Here is a 23,483-nt window from a genome sequence, read left to right as displayed (position 1 = left end):
ACGAAAATTGAACTAAAATTTGCAATATGGCTTTAGAAACATGAGTACTTACAAGTGAGAAGAACACTGCTTCAGAGACAATAACTTGGCTTTAGTTCCATCTTTCCCACTTGGGAACCAGCCAATGACTAGGAGTTACCTTTCTTTATCCAAGCTTGATGAGGCTTTGTGATTCTGAGTCTTTTATGATTATGATTTTAATAGGGAAAAATACGAAAAAATAAGGTATGAGTAAAGCTTGATTTTACTTTTCAGTGCTGCGTAAGTTAACTGTTAATGGAATTGTGGAACCTCATAAGAATATGGAGGTGATGGTAAGTAAAAGAAGTCATTTATTTTTTTGTAACTTTGGAAAAGTGCTTGGTATTTCCTGCATGTTATAAAGCTTATTCTTTTTACTTGGCATTCATTTAAAAGCTTTTTTATTAAGTGACCACTTAATTTCTTCTTCTTCTTCTTTTTTTTTTTTTACCATTCTGTATATGTTATACTATACTTTTAGACTTGTGGTCTGTTTTCAGACATACAGAAAATACATCAAAGCAACTATTATGTGAAAGGGAGGAACTAGAACTAGGATGGTTCTCAAGATGCCATGGTACATTGAGAGTGTTTATTTGAATTTGAAATCATGTGAACTGTTAGGAATTTGAATGCTGTGATAACATTACTAGGGTCAGTGTAATTGATTTATAGTCTTCGTATTTTCCTTTGTCTGTTTTTATATACTTAAAATGAGGTATTTTTCTCTTGAATCGTAACATTTATAAATGTTCTTTGTAATCAATTATAAATATATACATATGAGAAGAAAGCTTCATTGATAAGCCCAACAAGCGCATACAACTCATTTTTGTATCATGGCATCTACCTTTTCTATATGCAAAAATGTATAGCTGCATATATTTTATTCCTGAACAAAGTGGAATTGTATCATACTTGTTCAGATCTCTATTAGCTTTCACAATGAGTTTAGGTCAGCTAGAATGTTACTCTGTGGATTGCCTTCGGGGCGGCACAGGAAGCTTGGAAAAGGTATATTTAATTGGTTCTTTAGGTTTGTCCTACTTCATTTACATTTGATCAGAGTCACACTTTTATTTTTTTGAACTTTGTGTTTCTGTAAGATTTTGCTTGAAATAATGGTTCTATTGTTAAAAGAATTAAAAACTGCTAATATACATCATTATAATGTGAATACAGTTTTTTTCTGTAAAAATATTACATGTTTTTTTAAAGTTAAAAAACTCAGAAGAGGAAGTAGAAAATAATAAATCATTTAAAAACTTACTGTGATAACAGTTCTAAGTTTCCTTTATAATATCGTAAACGTATTATTTTAGATATACTTTCTATCTTCCTCAGTTTTATATGAACGAGACCTACATGCTGTTTCCTTTCTTGCTTTTTCTTAAACTCAGTGCATTGTGGATATTTTTCACATGTCAGTAATATTGTTATATATCATGTTTTTAATGATTTTATGCCAAATACAATTACTATTGGTATGCAATTTAAAAAAATAATAAAATTAATCTTAGATTTTCTGTAATTTACTTGCCCAGTGATCTCTTGATGACATGTAGTTTGTTTCCAGTTTTTAATTGTTGAGAAATGATATTAAAATGAACATTTGGGTGCATATGTCATTGTGTACTTTTCTAGTAATCTCTAGGATAAATTCCTAGAAATGGAAATGTTGGGTTAAAGTATATCGACATTTATGATACTGATATATAATACATTACCTGAAGATATATGAAAACCAACCCCAGTTTTCAGTACTGATACATTTAAATATTTTGGTTGGCCAGAAAGTTCGTTCCTGTTTTTCCATAACAGCTTTTGGCCCACCCAGTATTTATGTTTATTGCCATGCTATCAAAAAACATTTTCTAGAAACCAGTTTGACAGCTCCCTCAGTGCCCTCACGAGAAATGTAAGTTCCATGAATGCAGAGACTTTTATTCACTCTTCACTCCAGAGCTTGGGATAATATCTGCTATATAAAAATGCTTAGTAGTTATTTAAACGAATGACTGTGTGATATGGTAGAAATATATCAGAAGGCTCAGTAATTATTTATAATATTCTGAATATCATAAAATTAAAATATTGAATATGTTTATCAGTTTCTTTTCAGTGTAAATGAACTGATATGAATCACATTTCTATAAATTACAATAATAATTGTCAATAGATACTCTCCATATTTTGTGAGCCTTAGGTTTTTCCTTGAGTCTTTTGTCTCAGAAGCTGTATGTCAGCTCCTGTTCAGTTAAACCTGCTGTATTGTGGTATTATTGATTAGTTGTAAATAAGAATAGAATTTTAACAAATTATGGACAACATATCAAATAGCATAAAGAGCTTAAAAATAGCATGGGGGTGTAAATGATGCTTAAGAAGCACTGTATACTGGTGGTGAGATTTGGGTTTCTGGAGGCAGACAAATTTGGCTTTGAATCTTGGCTTGGTCTTTTCATGATAACATGGCCTCAGAGTATCTTCCTTGGTACTGAGTTTCTTTTTTTGCAATATGATGATGAAATAATAGTACGTATCCCATTGGATGTTGTGAGGATTATGAGAGAAAATGATTTTTGAAATGAGTTCAACTAATTAAACTGTTCTGTAAATTGCCATTTGATGGTTAAGAGGTTCTTATTATATAACATTAGTCAAGTTACTTGGTTTATTTGGATTAGTCAGTTGTCCAATTCTATAAATTCCTGATCCTCTTGATGAACTTACTAAAATTGATGTCTTTCATAAGTTTCTGCTCTCTTTAGAGAACCCTGACTGATGCACTAATTTTGTTTAAAAGAGAATAAAATTCCTTCTGTCTTGTATCTACTGTATGGGACCGTTGCATCGAGCTTCTGTATAAATTTAACATGCGTATGGGATCTTGGTGATTTTATTTTTCCTATATTGAAAATTCTGCTATTTCATCATCCTAGAAATTACTTTATTGTTAATTATCATTACTTATAATTTATTCTCAACTGTGTTTAAAAGGTTGAAGTAGTATGAAAATGAGAGAATGGTGAGGTAGCCAGAGGATGAAGCGGTAGTGAAATTGGTTGTTGTCCTAGGTTTTCTTACTGTGTTATCTACTGTGTTGCATCATCTTTCAGCAAAGTATAAAAGAAGACCACAAGCGCTATCTCTTTGCTATTAGCTTTCATTTAACACAGCTGATAATTCAGTTTTTCATTTTCTGCTCAAAATGGCTGAGAGATGAAAATTGACAGGAAAACGTTTCATGATTTTTACATGAATCCAAAGATGGGTGCTGTTTAAGAGACTGGTAGCAGCCCCCTAGACCCCAGTGGTAATAGTGAAACTGTCTGAGTGGGGTTTTAGCCTCTGTGACTTCAGGTGGTGACATCCTAGGTGAATTGTCTCAAACGCAAGAATTGATGAGTGAACAATATAGCTCTCTATTTCAAAGAAGAAATAACAACATTCTGTTCTAGTCAGTCATTCATCAGGAAAGTGTATAGTATTTTGTGACAAAAACCTGGACCATCTCATTTGCTAAAAGGACATGTGACATCTTTTATGATGTTTATACACCAAAATTTACTGATACAAAAAACTCTGTGATATTGAAAGTCTTAAAAATTTTAATAAAGTTTTTTTTTCAGTACCCCTTTATATTTATTTCTGCAAAGTTTTCATAACATGTCTTAAAAAAATATAGTAAAAGGTGTTTTGGACCCATATGGTCAATGGTGATTCTTGCCTTCTCTGGTCTCTGAAGGCTAATGTAATTTAATAATTGAGATTGAAAACCTCTGCCACAAATGTTGATACCATTTATTCATATTAGGAATACTTATTATTGCTAAATACCATTCCTGGCTTCTGGGATAGAGCAAAGCAAACAGGCAAAGTTCTTGAATCTTAAGGGTCTGACATTTTAGGTGGAGGAGACTGATTATGTCAGGGGATTATAAGTCCAACGGAAAAGAAATAAACAGAGGAATAGAGGATATTTAGTGAAATAGAATACTTACTAAATTATTTATTTATTGCAAAGTGATTTAGGTTATTGAAGTGAGACACGGAGGAGATGAAATACTATTATTTTCTTGTGGAAGATTGAAGGTGTTATTATAGTAATGGAATGATTTTTACTTTATATAATTTTAACTTTTTAATATGATATGATAGGCATATTTTAGTTTCCCTGAGAAAGTGTATGGTAAATTCTTATAACAGAATAAATTGAAACCCTTCAAAAATGTTTTTCTTTTCTAGGGTTTTTTACATGGAATATTTGAACGTTTAAAACAATTTTTGGAATGCAGTAAGTACTTCCATGATAGTACTTTTTACTATAGAATCCTTTTTCATTAATAGCTTCTGTTTGGCACACACAAATCTCAAGGGGCTGAAATCTTATATCTTGATAATTAATTATCTAAAATTAAATTGGAAGCTCATTTTTGTCTTCATATACTTGTCTTGTCCTAAGTATTGAAGAAGCCTTTTTCTAAAAAAATATATTTTGTATCAATTCCTTCTTCCCTGTGTCTACTGGTGCTACTCTGTTCCATGCAGATACCCACAACAGAAGTATAGGCCCTGTACCATGTGCTGTTTGGACATTTTGTTGATTCTGTTTTTTTAGTACATTTAGTATATCTGTTTGATATAAATATCCTTAAATGGTACTTTCACTGTGCAAATCTCTGGTCTGCTAACCATTACTGACCTACCTGTAGAACCCTTTCTAATCTACTACTCCATATGGAAGAATTTACTGTTTACATTTGTGTTGTATTATGCTGGTGATCTGCTATCCTTTTCTCTTCTCTATGATTATAAGCACCTTTTCTCAGAATGCACACACCCATCACACAGGATACACACATATATGTACATTCTTGCACACACATATGTATAACATGTATGTGTGTGTTTTTTATTTGTGAGTGGATTTGGAGACTTAGTACCCTGAGAATATACCTTAGTGTACTCACTTTTAGGGGAGTTGCTGATTGTTTTGTCAGTCATTTTCAGTTTAGTAGAACCATTATTGAGTCTGTTGCCAGGTACTATAAGAAAGCTCATATGGTTTCTTTTTCCTTGAAAGTAGTCATTTTTCTCTGGTTTTCCCCATGGGAGAATAAAATGGAAGAACAGAAGTCCATCCAGGAGAGGAGAATGATATAACTGATGAGACAGATTATGAGGCATATGATTAGGGAGAAGGCAGGATAGTTAATGAGCTGATGGACATTATTCTGAATGTATAAAAATTAATTATACCAAGAAAATGAGCAGAAGAAAATTGTTAGAAGATTTAGGAAAAATAAGTATGTTAATATTTGAATTCTTTGTTTTTATTTATGTTACTTGAAAAGTATTTTAACTATGACAACATGGTGTTACAGATAAAATTGCTACCTTTTTACTATGAAATGGGCTCAGTTAGTGTTTTAGGATTAATTTTGTGAAATATGGCACTGAGCATTTCTGTGTCAATGTAAGGTCTTGCTTTCTAAAAACTTAATTGTTATGGTTTACTTATTTATTTGTTTGGAGTCAGGGATGCACATTCATCAATTCATAATGCAAAATGTGTAAAAACATATCTGACAGTGTTTTTGTAAAAAGTTTTGTCATTGTCTTGGTTGTAAATTTACAGAATATTATTAACTTGTGGTAATATGTGAATTGTATTTTTAATAGGTAGAAGTATAGGTGCAGATAATGTATGTAGAGATAGACTGGAAAAGACCATCATTCTTTTTACTAAAGTGGTAAGTTTGTTTTTTTAATCTTAATTATGTTTTCTCAAGTGAAATATAGATACTTGAGTTTAGTAAAGAAAGTGATGTTTTTTAAGCATACATTTTTGATTTAGTGTTAAAGTAACTTATTTTCTTACTGTGTACAGGAAAGCTAAAAAAGCCCTTTGTATCTTAAAGCTTTTAGAATACATATAATAATTAAATTTATATATACCATATGTCAAAGTGTATAAGTCACCTGGATGTAAAAAAATCAATCCTAATAAAAGAGAAGTTGATTCCTCAAAGTCTCATTATTCTCAAACCCACTGGAAAAAGCAGAGATAAAAAAGATAGTGCAGCACAGCATAAAGTAGGTAAGATGTTACAGTAGATAATATAAAAAAATCAGTATATTCATAATGATAGTTTATCATCATTAATATCACATATCTTTTGAATAGAATCATATGGGTGCACTGTCTGAGGCAATATGTATATATTTCAGATAAAATTATTTTATAAAAAAAAATTAATGGATATAGACAGCCAAATCCACAACATGGAAAACTCTACAGGAAATGATCTGTTACCTCAACAAATAAGTAACAAGGGAAAAAAAAGAGAACCGACACTATTGAATCCTTATTCAAAAAACCAACTATAAAAAAATTTGTGAGGGAACTTTCCTGGTGGTTCAGTGGTTAAGAATCGCTTCCAATGTAGAGGATGGGGGTTCAATCCTTGGTTGGAGAACTAAGATCACATATGCCACATGACGTGGCCAAATAAAAAAGTAATAATTTATGAAATTCATGTTTATAATCTCATGACTTTATTAAAGCTTTTAAAATTGGAACATTTTACATGTGCCTCCAATTAGAATGTGTTAACATATTCCTTTGTTTCTAAACCCCTTCTCCTCCCATATTTCTTAGAAATTTCTAGTTAGATAAGAAACTTGCTCACATTCAGGCCTTCTTGTTTTTTTAATGATGGGAGGGAATGGAGTAGGGTGACAATGATGAGAATATTTTACAGGTGATGCTGTGTATTTCCTACTGCATCACATCAGGAGATGTACAATGTCTGATTGCTTAAAACTGTTTATTGAGTTAGCCATTATTAAATTCTTCAACAGCCTTTCCCTTGATTCTAGCAGCCATTGATGATCATAGCTTAGATCTTTTGTTTGAATAGGGGTTACAAAATGATGGCATTCTAATTCTATTAATATTATTCCTTTTACATTTAATAGCTGGAATTTTTCTATATAGACGAAATCTCTCTCATCAACTATTTGATTCATTGAGATGCAATTGATGTAGAATATATTTTTGATTATTTGCCTTTATTATTTTTTAAAGGCCTTTCTTGTACTTTTGGTATCACATTTGCTGATTGATATAGAATTAATATGAAGTAAGTTTATTTTGAATCTTATAGTAGAAGTAATAGAAAGTTCAGGTGATGAGATACAATCTGATTTATTTCGCATTGTATGGTATACCCCAGGAAGTATATTACCTGTGAAAGTGGACTTCCCACCAAGATTCCAAACTTGCTAAGTATTTATTACCAGTTATTAGATGTACCTATGAATGATTATATTCCTATGTGAATTTGAAGAAAATATATTAATTTTTTTTTCTTTATAGCTTTTGGACTTCTTGGATCAGCATCCCTTTTCGTTTACTCCTCTAATTCAGAGATCACTGGAATTTTCTGTAAGCTATGTGTTTACAGAAGTTGGTGAAGGTGTTACATTTGAACGATTCATTGTCCAGTGCATGAATCTTATTAAGATGATTGTCAAAAATTATGCTTATAAGCCATCCAAAAATTTTGAAGGTAATGCTTTACTGGTAGTTTCATTTTTTTCATTTCCTTATTTTAATCTTAGTGTGAAGTAATTGCTATTTTTATGTAAGTTTTTTGAAGTTCATTTAAGTCTGAAAAATAAACTATTGATGGGACATGAAATAGAGATAAGGATTAGAGCTTTTGGTATATAAATGCCAGCTTTTAAAAGACATACAGTGCATTTAGTAAACTACTGTCTTTTGTAACACAGTAGAACATCAGTTGAAGCCTAGGTCTTTTAGGAATTAAGTATTCAGTAACCGCTATAGCTCATTTGTAGACTGTATTTATTTGTACAATTAAAAGTTTTCTTTTGATCATCTATAAAGTGATTCTAGGCAGGTTAAAGTTGCTTCTAGAATAGGTTAAACTGTTATATTGCAGTTGACCCTTGAACAACGCAGGGGTTAATGAGTGTAACTTAGAGCTGGCCATCCATACTCACTGTTCCTGTGCATCTGGGGATTCAGCCAACCATGTATACTGTAGTTTAGTATTTACTGTTGAAAAATATCTGAGTGTAATTGGACTCACAGAGTTCAGAGGTCAACTCTGTTTGGAATTCATTCATGTGTATGTTTATCACGATGAATGAGAATGCCTTGTAGAAGAGAGAGAGAGACATATAGGTAAGTCACTTCAATATGATGTGATAATATAGGTTGGAAATGGACTAGCCATAGTGGTAAGATAGAAGCAAGACTGATGTGTGTGTGGTATGAATAAAAGCAAGAGCATCTTTGAGATATGTCCATAATACAAATAAAAATTTATATATTGCTATTTAGAAGGTATTCTTAAATGTATTTGTTTCACTATCCAGCATGGGTAGAATGCTTGTCTGTATAATTAACTTGGAAATTTTATTTTTCTAGATAGCAACCCTGCAACTCTGGAAGCTCATAAGATTAAGATGGCATTCTTCACATATCCTACTTTGACAGAGATATGTAGAAGATTAGTCTCTCATTATTTTCTGTTAACTGAAGAAGAACTGACAATGTGGGAAGAAGACCCAGAAGGCTTTAGTAAGTATCAGTTTGTCAGTTTTTGCGTGAATTTTTCCTCCCTTTCATCAATAGATATCATTTATTTGATGATAGGTATAATAACATTGTATTTTAATGTAGTGCTTTTGTTCTGAGAATATAACTTTCAAAAGTTAGTTTATTCTCTCTTTATTAGTCATTAGTACAAATTGAGAAGCAGAAAATGAATGATTTGTTCAACTATATAGAATTTTTTCCAGAAAGATAAAATTTTTTAGAGTTATATAGTTTAAAACAAAAATATAAAATTAATTGTCTTTCTCTGTTATCAGATCACTTTCTCTGTGGTTCATTCTTTATTATTTTTTATTTGTAGATTTTTACTTCAGAAAGTAGTTTGGAGATGAAAATTTCTGAATTGCTGAATTGATTACCTATTTAAGATATTTTAATTTAAAATTAATTTTTAGATGATTAAAATATGTCTATAGGAGATCTTTTTTAAAATATAATTTTATTTTTAAATTTATTTTATTTTTGGTGCGCTTTTCTCTAGTTGCGGTGCGTGGGCTCCTTACTGGGGAGGCTTCTCTTTGTTGTGAAGCGTGGGCTCTAGGGCATACGGACTTCAGTAGTTGTAGCTCCCGGGCTCTAGAGCACAGGCTCATTAGTTGTGGATCATGTCCTTAGTTGCTCTGCAGCATCCTCCTGGATCGTCCTGGTCCAGGGTTTGAATGCGTTATCTCCTGCTTTTTTGAATGCATATCTCCTGCTTTGGCCAGTGAATTCTTTACCACTGAGCCACCATGGAAGCCCTGTAGGAGGTCTATGTAGTCGTACTTTAGTAGTAGGTAGACTGTCAGGGCCTTTGCTACAGAAAATCAAGGAGTTGTGTGTTTGATAAACTACTTGGGTGTGAATAAAGTGTGTGTCATTTATTAGGTTGGTGCAAACATAATTGCAGTTTCCAACCACGAATTTTAAATCATCGTAAGTAGGCTCAAACACACCTTTATTAATCAAAATAGGAACCGTTACAATCAACACATTTTTTGCTTATGAGAAATGTTTGTTTATTCCTGTAACAAAAAAATCCATGCTTTGGGATTTGAAAAACTCCTAAGGAAAGCATGTTCTGCCTCCTGCTGGTTGTGGAAGCATTTTCCTTGCAAAAAGTTGTTGAGATGCTTGAGTAGCGGTGGTTGGTGAGACAGCCATCAGGTAAATATGGCTTCGATGGTCCTCTCAGTTGGTTGTCAACTTCTGATGGCTGGCTCCTCATCTTAAGACTCTTGTTTCTTTGCAAAATTTCTTGAACCACCAGTACACTCTATGTTCATTAGCAGTTCCTGGGCCAAATGCATTGTTGGTGTTGCGAGTTGTCTCCACTGCTTTATGACCCATTTTGAACTCAAGAAAATCGCTCGGATTTGCTTTTTGTCTAGCATCATTTCCCTAGTGTAAAATAAATATAAACAGCATTCTAAAGGAGATCAGCCCTGGGTGTTCTTTGGAAGGAATGATGCTAAAGCTGAAACTCCAGTACTTTGGCCACCTCATGCGAAGAGTTTACTCATTGGAAAAGACTCTGATGGTGGGAGGGATTGGGGGCAGGAGGAAAAGGGTACGACAGAGGATGAGATGGCTGGATGGCATCACCGACTTGATGGATGTGGGTTTGAGTGAACTCTGAGAGTTGGTGATGGACAGGGAGGCCTGGCGTGCTGCGATTCATGGGGTTGCAAAGAGTTGGACACGACTGAGCAACTGAACTGAACTGAATAAGTCATTAGCAACAAAACATAGAATTAAAAATGTACATTAAGGTGATGGATAGCATAAGCACGGTTATTTAAGATTGCATTTCAGTATTAGGCAAAGTTCAACAATGGAAAAGCGCAATATACTTTTGCACCAACCTAATACTTCTGCCGTGGTCAGACATGGGCTAGGTTTTAGCCTCTACCCATCCCTTTGACTGGATACCTTTGTGTAGTTTTACACATATATTTCCAATGTTTTTAAAACATCATAAACATTTTTGTAAGACTTACCTTCTTTTTTGTTTAGAAATATTTTAATCCATTTAGAAAATATAATAGTACCCTGTATAATGCATATTTTTTGTTTTTGCTTTTTCTTGTAGCTAAACTCTTATGATTCGTATTGCTTTTTTAATGTAGTAATACCATATTATAATATGAAACACTGAATCCCCAGAGTTTTAAGAGTTGTGGAAATATTTTACTTTAAATATAGAAAATTTATGGATAATGTGACTAATCATTTAAACTCGTAAAACATCACTATTGTATGAAATGTTTCTCAGAATTGAATGACAGTGTATCAGGTAATGTCACAGACTCAGAGAGTGACAAATACTTTGAGCTTTTCTCCATACAGAGTGTGTGTGTGTGTGTGTGTGTGTTTGTTTTTTGGATGTGGCATGTGGGATTGTAATTCCCCGACCAGGGATTGAACCCATGCCCCCTGCCTTGGAAGCCTGGGATTTTCACCACTGGACTGCCAAGGAAGTCTTCGTACAGACTTTTTAACGAAAGTGAGAATGCTTGTGGTTACGAGTACTTTGATGTACACAGATGTCATCTGTAACTTATGGTAAAGAGATCTGTGTAAGGCCTTGTGTTCCCAACTGTTTGCTCTGTGTTATTTTATAATAATTTGCAGCTGTATTATATTGATATTACTGAAAATCTTGGTTTTCCAAACTGAGATTTTAGAAACATCATTATTGCATTTGTGGAGAGCATCATTTGTCATATTTTTAATTGCAGCAGCGGAAGAAACAGGGGGAGATTCTTGGAAGTACAGTTTGAGGGTGAGTACTGATTGAAAGGAAAATTGATAGGGAAAAGGGTAATGCTTCTGTAAGTTTCTTTTTTTTTTGCTTCTGTAACTCTTACTAGAGAATGATACTATATTGAAGATTTCAAGCATTAAGTCAGGTAGGAAACATATTTATTATCGCAAGAGTCCATATTTGAGAAGAAAGCACCTAATTAAATTATGAACTTGAATCTGAAATTTTTTGTTAAGTTGGAGGTTTGCAAACTGAATTTTCCTTCATTTTACAAATTGGAAATAATTGTCATTGCAGAAATAGGAAACATTTTGGAAGTTACCATTTTGGCTAGAAACATTTTTTTCCTCCTAAATATTTTAGTAATTATAAAGCTTCTTCTGGTACATTATTTCTCTTACTACTTAGTATGATTCTCAGAGACCAGCCCATTGCTTTCAGTTATAGAATTCTTTTTAAATATACTTTATTGATATGGCTGACATTGAGGAAGGTTTATCAGATGTGGACTTTGAACTGTTCTTTTTTGAAGACTTTCGTTTATATAATTTGCATTATCTGTTCCATAAACTTCTATAGAACTTAAAAGTTTTATAAAAAAATTTTTTTCCTGCTCTATGTCTTTAAAACTTTCTCTTATGGAAACTGTTAAATATATTGAGAAACAGAATAATATCATGAATTCTTTTATGTCCAACACCTGTTTTATCAGTTATCAATTCGTGGCTAGTCTTGTTTTGTATGAGTACTCCTTCACCGACTTGGATTATTTTGAAGCAGATATCTGAGATGATGTATCATTTCATCTGTACACATCGAAGTATGTACATTTGTAATTGATTTTAAACATAAATCACAATACCTTCAAAATTTAATTGTATTCTATTTTATGAAACAACTAGTGATTTAGTACTTTTAAGAATGAAAATGAGTCATTCTTTTATGTAATTAACATTGTGATTTCTGTTTTTAAAATTTATTTTTAACTGGAGCATAGTTGCTTTACAATGTTATGTTGGTTTTCTGCCATACATTAACATGAATCAGCCATGGGTATACACATGTCTCCTCCCTCTTGACCCTCCTTCCCACCTCCTACTCCATCCCACCACTGTTGTCACAGAGCACCAGGCTGAGCTCCCTGTGCTGCACAGCAGCTTGCCATTAGCTGTCTATTCTACACATGAGAACATTGTGATTTCTTTTGTACTTTGTGTCTGTTAAAGAAAATACAACTCTGTGGTGAATTGAATTCATTAATTATTGTTGTTACTTATGTCACTGCCAGGAAAAATAAATAATTTTTAACATACTAATTCTTCAGACAGTCATTTATAGTCCTGAATCTATAAGTAAATGTGGTTCCAGATTGCTTTTTAAATTTAAAGAATTAAGTAAAATGTAAATGGAAAATTTTCCTCTCTGTAGTTTTGCATTTTTGCATGTATAATGCCAAATGATTGAAGTAGTGAAATAACTTTTCCACGTTATGAATGAAATTATTATAATTTTATTTCCCATTGGGTTTATGAAAAACACTAATAAAGTTTTTTCAAAAAAACATCAAGAATTGGAAACATATTCAGAGTTTTAAGAATGAGTATTCTTTGTGTAGAATTAATCATTGCAGTATACCATTGTTTTCATTAGAAACTTATTTTTTTCCCAACAGCCATGCACTGAAGTATTATTTATAGATATATTCCATGAATATAATCAGACTCTAACTCCTGTACTTTTAGAAATGATGCAAACACTTCAAGGTGAGGTATATTTTGTGATATTTTGATTTATCTATTAATCAGTATTCAAAAAAATATTTTGAGTTCCTGCTATGATATGTTTCCTAGATCATATACCAGACATGAATTTGAGAAAGACTGAATGTGTGCTTTTCTGAGAGAGTAGCCTTCAAAATAGAAAGTAAGAATGGCAGTTCACAAGTGAGATAGGCTTTGGTTGTGGTAGTTAGATTTTGCCCTGGTAAGCATACTAAAACAGTGGGCAGTCATGAATATTGCTTGGGGGAAAGAATCTATGTGGAGCATGTTGTGGGAAGTACTGGGTGAAAAAGTTAAAATAATAAATGTTAGCTTCATGATGGTGGGAGTGGAAAGAATGTAATGGATTTAAGAGAGAATTATGAAGTGAAATGGGTGGCATTTGATCTTTGTACACAAGTAATTAACTATTAAAAGTGATTTGTCATTTCTGACTATTCTGATAGAGTGTAAATTTCAGGGAGGAGGCCTTGAATACATCTTTTTTTCTCACCCTGTTCCCAGTGTCTGGTACACAGAGTCACTGTTTGTTGATTGATTGACTTTTGGCAATTAACTGACACTGCTGGGCAAGGGAATCTTACACAGATTATTTGATTGATTTGGGCAGGAGTTGAATTGTAAGGGATCAAGTGTTGAGTAGGTGGTAATGTAAGGAAATAAAGGTAGGAGGATCTCCTGTAGAGAAGGAGACTCTTGATCTTGTTTGTACCATCAGAGGGTAGCTCACTTTTTAGGCTTTTGTTTTCTCAAAAAACTAATGGAGTGTTCCCGCTTAAATTATAAACCAAGGGAGTAAATGAGCTATCCATCAAGTTTTTTGTGTTCATTTAAAAGATAATGTGAGCATTCATTGTAGTTTCATATAGATTGATTTCTAATGTACAGTTATTTACTAATTTCTTAATGCAACATTATAGATTCGTAAATTTGGTAGTATACTGCTGAAGTTACCTTTTTTGTTGTTGTGTTTAGAACATTATTTCCATTTTCTCCCATCCATTTATTTTTATTAAACCACTTCAGGAAATTGGTTAAGCTAATTAGGTTACCCTCTGGTAAGTTGCTCTATGATGGTAAGGTTTATAGTGATTTCAGAGTTTAGTTATTTTCTTTCTAGTCTGGAGTGATTTACTTATATAGGGCTGTATGCTTAAGAAATCATATTTAACAGCAGAAAAGTGCTTTGATAAACTTGCTAGGAATCTTTCTGTCCTAAAGAAATATGCGTACTGGGTAAAGTAAACTGTGTTCTTTGTGTCTTAACTGTGGTCTTCTCCTGGATAGCCATGCAGGGACTGCCAGCTCTTTATTCTGGTTTCCCGTTACATAATGGTTCTCATTTACATTTTTCATTTTGTTGTCAAAATTGTTAATGTATTGTCATAACCTGGCTTATTTTTTATATTTAGGAAAATAAAACTTTTTGTATGAATTGCCTATTCTTGTTCTTTTTTTTTTTTTCCTATTGTGGGATTCATCTTTTTATTCTTTTAAAAAATTTTCTCTTATAATCAGGATATAATACAGTTTTACATTTATTTTCCTAGAATGTTGCTTGATGTAACATTTTCCAAATATGTTATAATGGTTTCTAAAGCTGTAGTGTGGTTTTACTTGTTGTAACTGTCTTCTCTAATGATGATGATAAAAAAACTTAAACTTTCTCTTATATATTTAATATCCACAAAATACATTGTAGTTAGCTGAATTGAGAAACTAACAAATTGAGTTTAAGTGTTTTTTAAAAACTAGTTTTAATTTACCCTTGTTGATACTTGTTTTTATAGGTCCCACTAATGTGGAGGATATGAATGCACTATTAATCAAAGATGCTGGTATGTTAAATGAAAATGATTTAGAGACATTTATTTCTTCAGTAGGGTGTGTCTGTTTTGTGGCAGGTGTTATGCTTGGAGAGTTGGGTTACAAGGATATCTAAAATTTAGGAATTATCTGGTGATAGAGAGTGAGCAAACAGTTGATTTTAACATAGTACCAGTTGATTAATGCTAGAATAGATGGTAATCAGGTACAGTTGATTATAACATAATATCAGTTGATTAATGCTAAAATAGATGGTAATCAAGTAGTGCCATGGAAAACTACAAGGTATTAATAGTTTTGGTGTACCCAGGGAGCGTCTCGTAAAGAAGTGCTCTGTGAGGACACAGGATAAGTGAGGGTTAATAAGTGGCGAAGCGTGGTTCCGGATAAAAGGAGCAGTATGGACAGAAGCTTGAAGGGAAGAGGGACAAGCACAGTTAAGTTCTGAATCGGGAGTATTTGATTTAATTGGAACATAGTGTTTAAGGGGTTGTGGTGAGAGAAGAGGCTGGAAAGAGGGTTATCAGGGACCATAGCATAAATTCTTGCATCCATTTGGAAGCGGATGTTATTTTTATAATTTGACATGAATAATTTTAAATGAATGTAACTTTCTCTTTGAAAACACTGAATATTTAAGAAAAAAATAGAGTGATGTAATTTAAATGTTTCTAAAATGTTTGTTTAAATAATTTCCTGGATTAATGTATTGTAGATTTCCCTTTATTAACTTATTACATATTTCAAAGTAGTCTTTAAGACTTATTTTATTACATAAGCACAATTAGCACTTGGCCCAGTATTTGAAATTAATTCTTTTTTTAAAATCTTCTTCTTAGTGTATAATGCTGTTGGATTAGCGGCTTATGAGTTGTTCGACAGTGTTGATTTTGATCAGTGGTTTAAAAACCAACTTCTTCCAGAATTGCAAGTCATTCACAACAGGCAAGTATAAAACCTTGTGTTTGTTATACACTTATCTTACCTTACTCATTTTCTAATGAAGACTAGAAGGTGTTAAAATCGCCTAAAATTAAAAAAAAATCATAGTATGACTTAGCTAATAGTGTCTCATGTAGAAAGGAATAAGACTTGAATCTTATAACTGAAAAATAAGCAAAATCATTTGTTATTTTGTTATTTTACTTCAAATGTGGATTGTGACATGTCTGATGTATTTGATAAGATAGTTTGCAGGATGAAATTTTATGCAGAGATAATGGAAGATAGGGATCTCTGAATTCTAGACGAAGATTATGTACAAAAGGAAGCCAGCTGAGACTTAGCAGAGGCTAGGGCTGATGTCAAAAGGAGCATAAACAAGTAACATCCATGAAAGGTAGCTGTCTGAGGATCACAGAGCAGTGGAAGTCTGTGGGGAAAAGAAATTGCAGTGGCACTGTGACAGAAAGCATTTGGACACACTTGAGGCTTGTATTAAGGTATCTAATTCAGTAGTAAAGGTCAGTCCGACAACTTAGTAAGTAGGACTTTTGCCCAATTTTAATTTTAGGTAATGAATGAGTAAAATGGAAGGGGAAAAAGCATTTCATAATTTGTATAAATTTTTCTTCATTTAAAATTAGACACTTAAAAATTTTCAAAAGCCTTTTTTGTTGTGAATTGGGAAGTTCTAGTGATTTATTTCTGTAAATGTGGTACTTAGAATGCTTAGTATGTAGTCATAGAACAGTTAACATGGCTACCTTAATACATGAATAGAGAACCATTCATGTATGGATCACTTTATAAATATTTAGAGCAATAGAATTGTGAGCTAGAGATGCTTTAAAGGTAATTTTCACCATTAAGTAGCTATCCTTTCAGTTTTCAGTCAGTTATTCAGTCACGAAATGTTTTCAGCACTGGGATTTGCTGTGTCCTTTCGGGACAGTGGTGATTAAAATGTTTTTCAACTCTGCCCTCTGGTTGCTAGTGAGCCTTTAATGGAGAGAAAGCCTTCAGTATTGAGACAGATTTGCAGTTTGATTGTCCTTAAATCCTAGAGGCTATTTAGTCTAGACCTGTGCTATCCAGTACAGTAGCTAGTATACATGGTTACTGAGCACTTGAAACATACTCAGTGCAAATGAGGAGATGACTTTAATTAACTAAAATTTGAATTTAAAACTAAAGCAGTGTAAAATATATATTGATGACATATTGAAGTGATAATATTTTGAATATATTGCAATAAGTGAAAATGTGAAATTTTCACATGTATCTTTTACTTTAATGTGGGTACTAAAATTTAAAATTGCATATTTGGCTTACATTATGTTTCTTTTGGACAAAACTGGTCTAGACCCGTATTTCTCAAACTTTAATATGCATATGAATCACCTGGTGAACTGGTTAAAATGCAGGTTCTAAGGTTTAGGTCTTGGTCAGATTGTGTGATTCTGTCATCCTTCCAGGTAATGATCCTGTGGGTCTGGGACTCAAACTTTGAGGAACAAACTGACCCCTGCTATTAACTTTGCCTAGAAGTGACTGTCGTCTTAGAATCTGAACCCTTCTGAGCTTCATTCTCTTTGTCTCAAATGTTGAATGTGGTAATTCCAGAGATCTCAGTCCAAAATTGAAGACTGTGTTTCCTTCATTTACTCTATACAAGTCTTGTTTACTTCTACCTCTGTGGCTGTTCAAATCGTCCCTATCCCTTGAAAAGGCATTTTTTAGTTTTCTGCCCCAAATACTATTTATCTTAGTGAAGTGAGTGCAAGTCGCTTAGTCGTGCTGACTCTTTGTGACCCCATGGACTGTAGACTGCCAGGCTCTTCTGTCCATGGGATTCTCCAGGCAAGAATACTGGAGTGTGTTCAGTTCAGTTCAGTTCAGTCGCTCAGTCGTGTCCGACTCTTTGCAACCCCATGAATCGCAGCACAACAGGCCTCCCTGTCCATCACCAACTCTTGGAGTTCACCCAGACTCACGTCCATCGAGTCAGTGATGCGATCCAGCCATCTCATCCTCTATCGTCCCCTTCTCCTCCTGCCCCCAATCCCTCCCAGCATCAGAGTCTTTTCCAATGAGTCAACTCTTTGCATGAGGTGGCCAAAGTACTGGAGTTTCAGCTTTAGCATCATTCCTTCCAAAGAAACCCCAGGGCTGATCTCCTTCAGAATGGACTGGTTGGATCTCCTTGCAGTCCAAGGGACTCTCAAGAGTCTTCTCCAACACCACATTTCAAAAGCATCAATTCTTTGGCCCTCAGCCTTCTTCACAGTCCAACTCTCACATCCATACATGACCACTGGAAAAACCATAGCCTTGACTAGACGAACCTTTGTTGGCAAAGTAATGTATCTGCTTTTGAATATGCTATCTAGGTTGGTCATAACTTTCCTTCCAAGGAGTAAGGAAATTACTTTTTAATTACATGGCTGCATTCACCATCTGTAGTGATTTTGGAGCCCAGAAAAATAAAGTCTGACACTGTTTCCACTGGTTCCCCATCTATTTCCCATGAAGTGGCGGGACCGGATGCCATGATATTCGTTTTCTGAATGTTGAGCTTTAAGCCAACTTTTTCACTCTCCACTTTCACTTTCATCAAGAGGCTTTTGAGTTCCTCTTCACTTTCTGCCATAAGGGTGGTGTCATCTGCATATCTGAGGTTATTGATATTTCTCCCAGCAATCTTGATTCCAGCTTGTGTTTCTTCCAGTCCAGCATTTCTCATGATGAGTGCAATTGTGCGGTAGTTTGAGCATTCTTTGGCATTGCCTTTCTTTGGGATTGGAATGAAAACTGACCTTTTCCAGTCCTGTGGCCACTGCTGAGTTTTCCAAATTTACTGGCATATTGAGTGCAACACTTTCACAGCATCATCTTTCAGGATTTGGAATAGCTCAACTGGAATTCCATCACCTCCACTAGCTTTGTTCATAGTGGTGCTTTCTGAGGCCCACTTGACTTCACATTCCAGGATGTCTGGCTCTAGGTTAGTGATCACACCATCATGATTATCTGGGTCGTGAAGATCTTTTTTGTACAGTTTGTGTATTCTTGCCATCTCTCCTTAATATCTTCTGCTTCTGTTAGGTCCATACCATTTCTGTCCTTTTTCGAGCTCATCTTTGCATGAAATGTTCCTTTGGTATCTCTGATTTTCTTGAAGAGATCCCTAGTCTTTCCCATTCTGTTGTTTTCCTCTATTTCTTTGCATTGATTGCTGAAGAAGGCTTTCTTATTTCTCCTTGCTATTCTTTGGAACTCTGCATTCAGATGTTTATATCTTTCCTTTTCTCCTTTGCTTTTCACTTCTTTTCACAGCTATTTGTAAGGCCTCCCCAGACAGCCATTTTGCTTTTTTGCATTTCTTTTCCATGGGGATGGTCTTGATCCCTGTGTCCTGTACAGTGTCAGGAACCTCATTCCGTAGCTCATCAGGCACTCTATCAGATCTAGGCCCTTAAATCTATTTCTCACTTCCACTGTATAATCATAAGGGATTTGATTTAGGTCATACCTGAATGGTCTAGTGGTTTTCCCTACTTTCTTCAATTTAAGTCTGAATTTGGCAGTAAGGAGTTCATGGTCTGAGCCACAATCAGCTCCTGGTCTTGTTTTTGCTGACTGTATAGAGCTTCTCCATCTTTGGCTGCAAAGAATATAATCAATCTGATTTCGGTGTTGGCCATCTGGTGATGTCCATGTATAGAGTCTTCTCTTGTGTTGTTGGAAGAGGGTGTTTGTTATGACCAGTGCATTTTCTTGGCAAAACTCTATTAGTCTTTGCCCTGCTTCATTCTGTATTCCAAGGCCAAATTTGCCTGTTACTCCAAGTGTTTCTTGACTTCCTACTTTTGCATTCCAGTCCCCTATAATGAAAAGGACATCTTTTTTGGGTGTTAGTTCTAAAAGGTCTTATAGGTCTTCATAGAACCGTTCAACTTCAGCTTCTTCAGCGTTACTGGTTGGGGCATAGACTTGGATTACTGTGATATCGAATGGTTTGCCTTGGAAACGAACAGAGATCATTCTGTCGTTTTTGAGATTGCATCCAAGTACTACATTTCGGACTCTTTTGTTGACCATGGTGGCCACTCCATTTCTTCTGAGGGATTCCTGCCCGCAGTAGTGGATATAATGGTTATCTGAGTTAAATTCACCCATTCCAGTCCATTTCAGTTCGCTGATTCCTAGAATGTCGACATTCACTCTTGCCATCTCTTGTTTGACCACTTCCAATTTGCCTTGATTCATGGACCTGACATTCCAGGTTCCTGTTCCCTTCTCCAGCGGATCTTCCCAACCCAGGAATCGAATCCAGGTCTCCTGCATTGCAGGCAGATTTTTTACCGTCTGAGCCACCAGGAAACGCTGTTCAAATCCCATCTCCCTCTGCCTGCTCTTCTCTCTCATGTTTTTGCGATCCTAGTCTAAAGTTTTGTGGTCTTTAATTCTTTTAGATATGTTAAACATATTGAGAGCAGGAAATGTACTTTTTATTGGAACTTTAATGAGTAATTCTTTATATGTATTTAATAATCTTAAAATATTGTAATTTTCTAAAAGGTGTGTTATATTCCTTAGTTTACTACATTGTCACCCAGAAATATCATCTTGCCACTAAATAAATATAATACCGGAAGTTTGTGTCTACAATTCTTGGACACAGGTGGTTTTTCCCTTTGCCTAAAGAACCTTCATTTTCTTTAGCAAAGATGGCCGTAGAGATACAAGTGTATGTACATGTCAAGTCTAGAAATTTCTCACAGTGTTTTCAAAATACTCTTTGTGAGATGAACAGAATTGGGATTAGAAAATTGAGTACCAGAGTTCCTTTATTTTTATTATTATCATTACTTTTTAATAGCCTCTCCTGCCTCAGGGTTTGGGACATCAGCTGCTTACACCTATTAAGATGAACTCTTTTTGGTTACTTGAGGAATAGAAGTGAACTTGGCTTTTATGTATATATCTATGTTGTAATTACTTAATACAAAATAATCAGATTTATAATATGTCTGCTAAGAATTTTCAGTTTTTTAGATCAGAACTTTGTTGTTAATATTTATACTGCGGTACATGTAAAAGTAGCTTTTAGATTTTTGTATAAAATGTGTATTGCCTTCTTACTACATTTTAGATTTAAATGATGAAATATGCTTAGTGACATAGGCTTCTTAAAGTATCTAACGTTTTGATTGCATGGTTCCCATCTAGGTATAAGCCATTGCGACGCAGGGTGATTTGGCTCATCGGTCAGTGGATTTCTGTGAGATTCAAGTCTGACTTAAGACCCATGTTATATGAAGCGATATGTAACTTGCTTCAGGACCAAGACTTAGTGGTATGTTGCTTACATGTCTTAAAAGAGTTCTTTATAAGTTTAACATATGTCAAAGTTCAAATTCAGAAATGGTTTATATCTTTCTTTAGAATGTTGGCAGTCTTTCAATGCTGTAGTTGTTCCTTGGTGAGAAGTTTGATTTGAGGGAAGAAAATCTTTTTAATGCCATTTGTCCTTCTGATCACTAGTCAATGAAAAAAAAAATTGACCAAAGTCTACTAATCTGTAACTATTTATAATTTTTTAGTATGAATAAAAGAAGGCAGTTTTCTTTAAAAAAAAAAAAATCCCTTTATAGCTTAAATATCCTTTTTCTTATGCACGATAGAATTTGTAATTTTTACATTTGAGCTAACACCATAATCTGTTTTATCCTTACTGTTGATTCTTTTTTTGTCTCTCAGTTTTGAGAAGTTTTTTTTTTAGTTTTGTTTTAGACTTTGAAATTGTTTCTTTTAGGACTTTTTCTTCATGTGTAGCATTTCACATAATATTCTTGATTTTGTGTTACTGAAAACTTGATAATGACTTCTTCATTGCTTTGTTCCACTTCAGTAGGTTTGTTGCTTTATTTTATGTTGATTACTCAGAGAGCTTTTTTTTTTTAAAAGAGGTTTTCCCTCAGTGCTTTATTTTATGCCTCAGTGAGAATATATTCATGACTTATTGTACTTTGTCTTGTACTTAGATTTGACTCCAGCATAGTCTTTAAAAAGTGAATCTGGTTGTCTTTTTCCGAGTTTCAAATTATTTGTAGGTAAAATTAAATGATTTTTACCCCCCAAATTATGATAAGATCATATTTAATCATTTCTCAGTATTCCACCTTAAAAATTTTTTTTAAACCTACCTGATTACCGTGTTTTCCAGCAAAGGTTTGGGTCATTTTTCTCATTTTCACATGTGTACATGATAATATAAACTATTTTTAATGTTCAACAAAAGAAAACATAATTAGGGAAATTACAAAATTAAGAAAACATCGTAATTGCAGAAGCATGATGCATTCTAAAAGCAAATAGAACTGATCTTTTGATTTTCTGCTTAAATGTTACTTACTTTGTATAAATAAGTGATAACTTACTCTAAATATCATTCTATAATTATTAAATAGTTTAAGGAACCCCTGCTTAAACAAGGGAATCTAGTTTTATTTTATCATGTTTAAATTCTTAGAAGTTTATTGATAATATCTAAGCTCTTCCTAAGAATACTGTTTGCTGGAATTAATTTACTTTTGTAAATAGAATAAAGTCTATTTATTTAGAATAAAGCATTTATAAGATTTTAAGTTTTGTTTTTCTTCTTGGAAATATTATTTGCTATTCTGTCAGTGGTATCAGAGAGAACACATTAAATGCTTTATGTGAAAGTGTTACAAAAGATAGAAATTTCAGGTAAATTTTCTTTGGAAAAGAGAAATTTCTTGGATTTTTTTTTTTCTTTCTTTAATGAGTCTTTTGGGAAAGAAATGAAGAGAAAAATGAGTCATTTTGGTCAGCAGTTTAAAAGCAGAACATTAATTCTATCCCATTAACAAACATTATTGGGCAAAAGGGTTTCATGACAAGTTAAGTTTGGAAAACACTGAACTACATATTCAAATAATCCTCTTTCCTGTAGCATCAATCAGAACATTAAAAATGTACATTGATTGTGTTGTGACTGTCCAAGATGACAAATACATTAATATCCAAGGAATGCACTTTGAGGAAATGCTGTTGCAGATATAGCTTTTGCCCCTTTGCTGTATGTCTTTTGGTGGCTATGTCTCATTTGTTATAACTTCTTGAGAAAACAGTGTTTTGTAAGGCACTAAGTTAACGTTGCATAGTTTACCCCCCTCCTTTTTCTTTTAAGTACTTTTAAGATCAGTAGTATGTAAGGTTTACTGTTCTAATTTCAACTTGTGAGAAATGCTGGCTAATGAAATGTAGGAAGATACCATATACATATAGACATGCAACAATGTGCAAATGTTCAGACATATATGTACAAACATGCATACAACTGCATTTGTATGTGTATACACATGTGAAGGCAATGGCAGCCTGCTCCATTACTCTTGCCTGGAGAATCCCATGGACGGAGGAGCCTGGTAGGCTGCAGTCCATGGGGTCGCTAGAGTCGGACACGACTGAGCGACTTCCCTTT

General features: G+C 33.7%; 1 protein-coding gene across 1 annotated transcript in view; it reads left to right on the top strand.

Annotated features, from left to right (window-relative positions):
- The window catches only part of IPO11 (importin 11), a 203,414-nt gene that overhangs the window by 50,962 nt on the left and 128,969 nt on the right, over positions 1 to 23,483 (top strand). The window contains exons 7-16 of the mRNA XM_019982950.2: positions 256 to 314; positions 4,270 to 4,318; positions 5,707 to 5,777; positions 7,406 to 7,598; positions 8,486 to 8,638; positions 11,395 to 11,438; positions 13,093 to 13,183; positions 14,992 to 15,039; positions 15,868 to 15,973; positions 21,203 to 21,329. Coding sequence (XP_019838509.1) covers positions 256 to 314; positions 4,270 to 4,318; positions 5,707 to 5,777; positions 7,406 to 7,598; positions 8,486 to 8,638; positions 11,395 to 11,438; positions 13,093 to 13,183; positions 14,992 to 15,039; positions 15,868 to 15,973; positions 21,203 to 21,329 — 941 coding nt within the window. The remainder of the gene's footprint in view (positions 1 to 255; positions 315 to 4,269; positions 4,319 to 5,706; positions 5,778 to 7,405; positions 7,599 to 8,485; positions 8,639 to 11,394; positions 11,439 to 13,092; positions 13,184 to 14,991; positions 15,040 to 15,867; positions 15,974 to 21,202; positions 21,330 to 23,483) is intronic.

The sequence above is a fragment of the Bos indicus genome, chromosome 20 (genome assembly GCF_029378745.1).
Source record: "Bos indicus isolate NIAB-ARS_2022 breed Sahiwal x Tharparkar chromosome 20, NIAB-ARS_B.indTharparkar_mat_pri_1.0, whole genome shotgun sequence".
NCBI lineage: Eukaryota > Metazoa > Chordata > Mammalia > Artiodactyla > Bovidae > Bos > Bos indicus.
The sequence above is the reverse complement of the archived record's forward strand: the minus strand, read 5'-3'. Positions and strand labels throughout refer to the sequence as shown.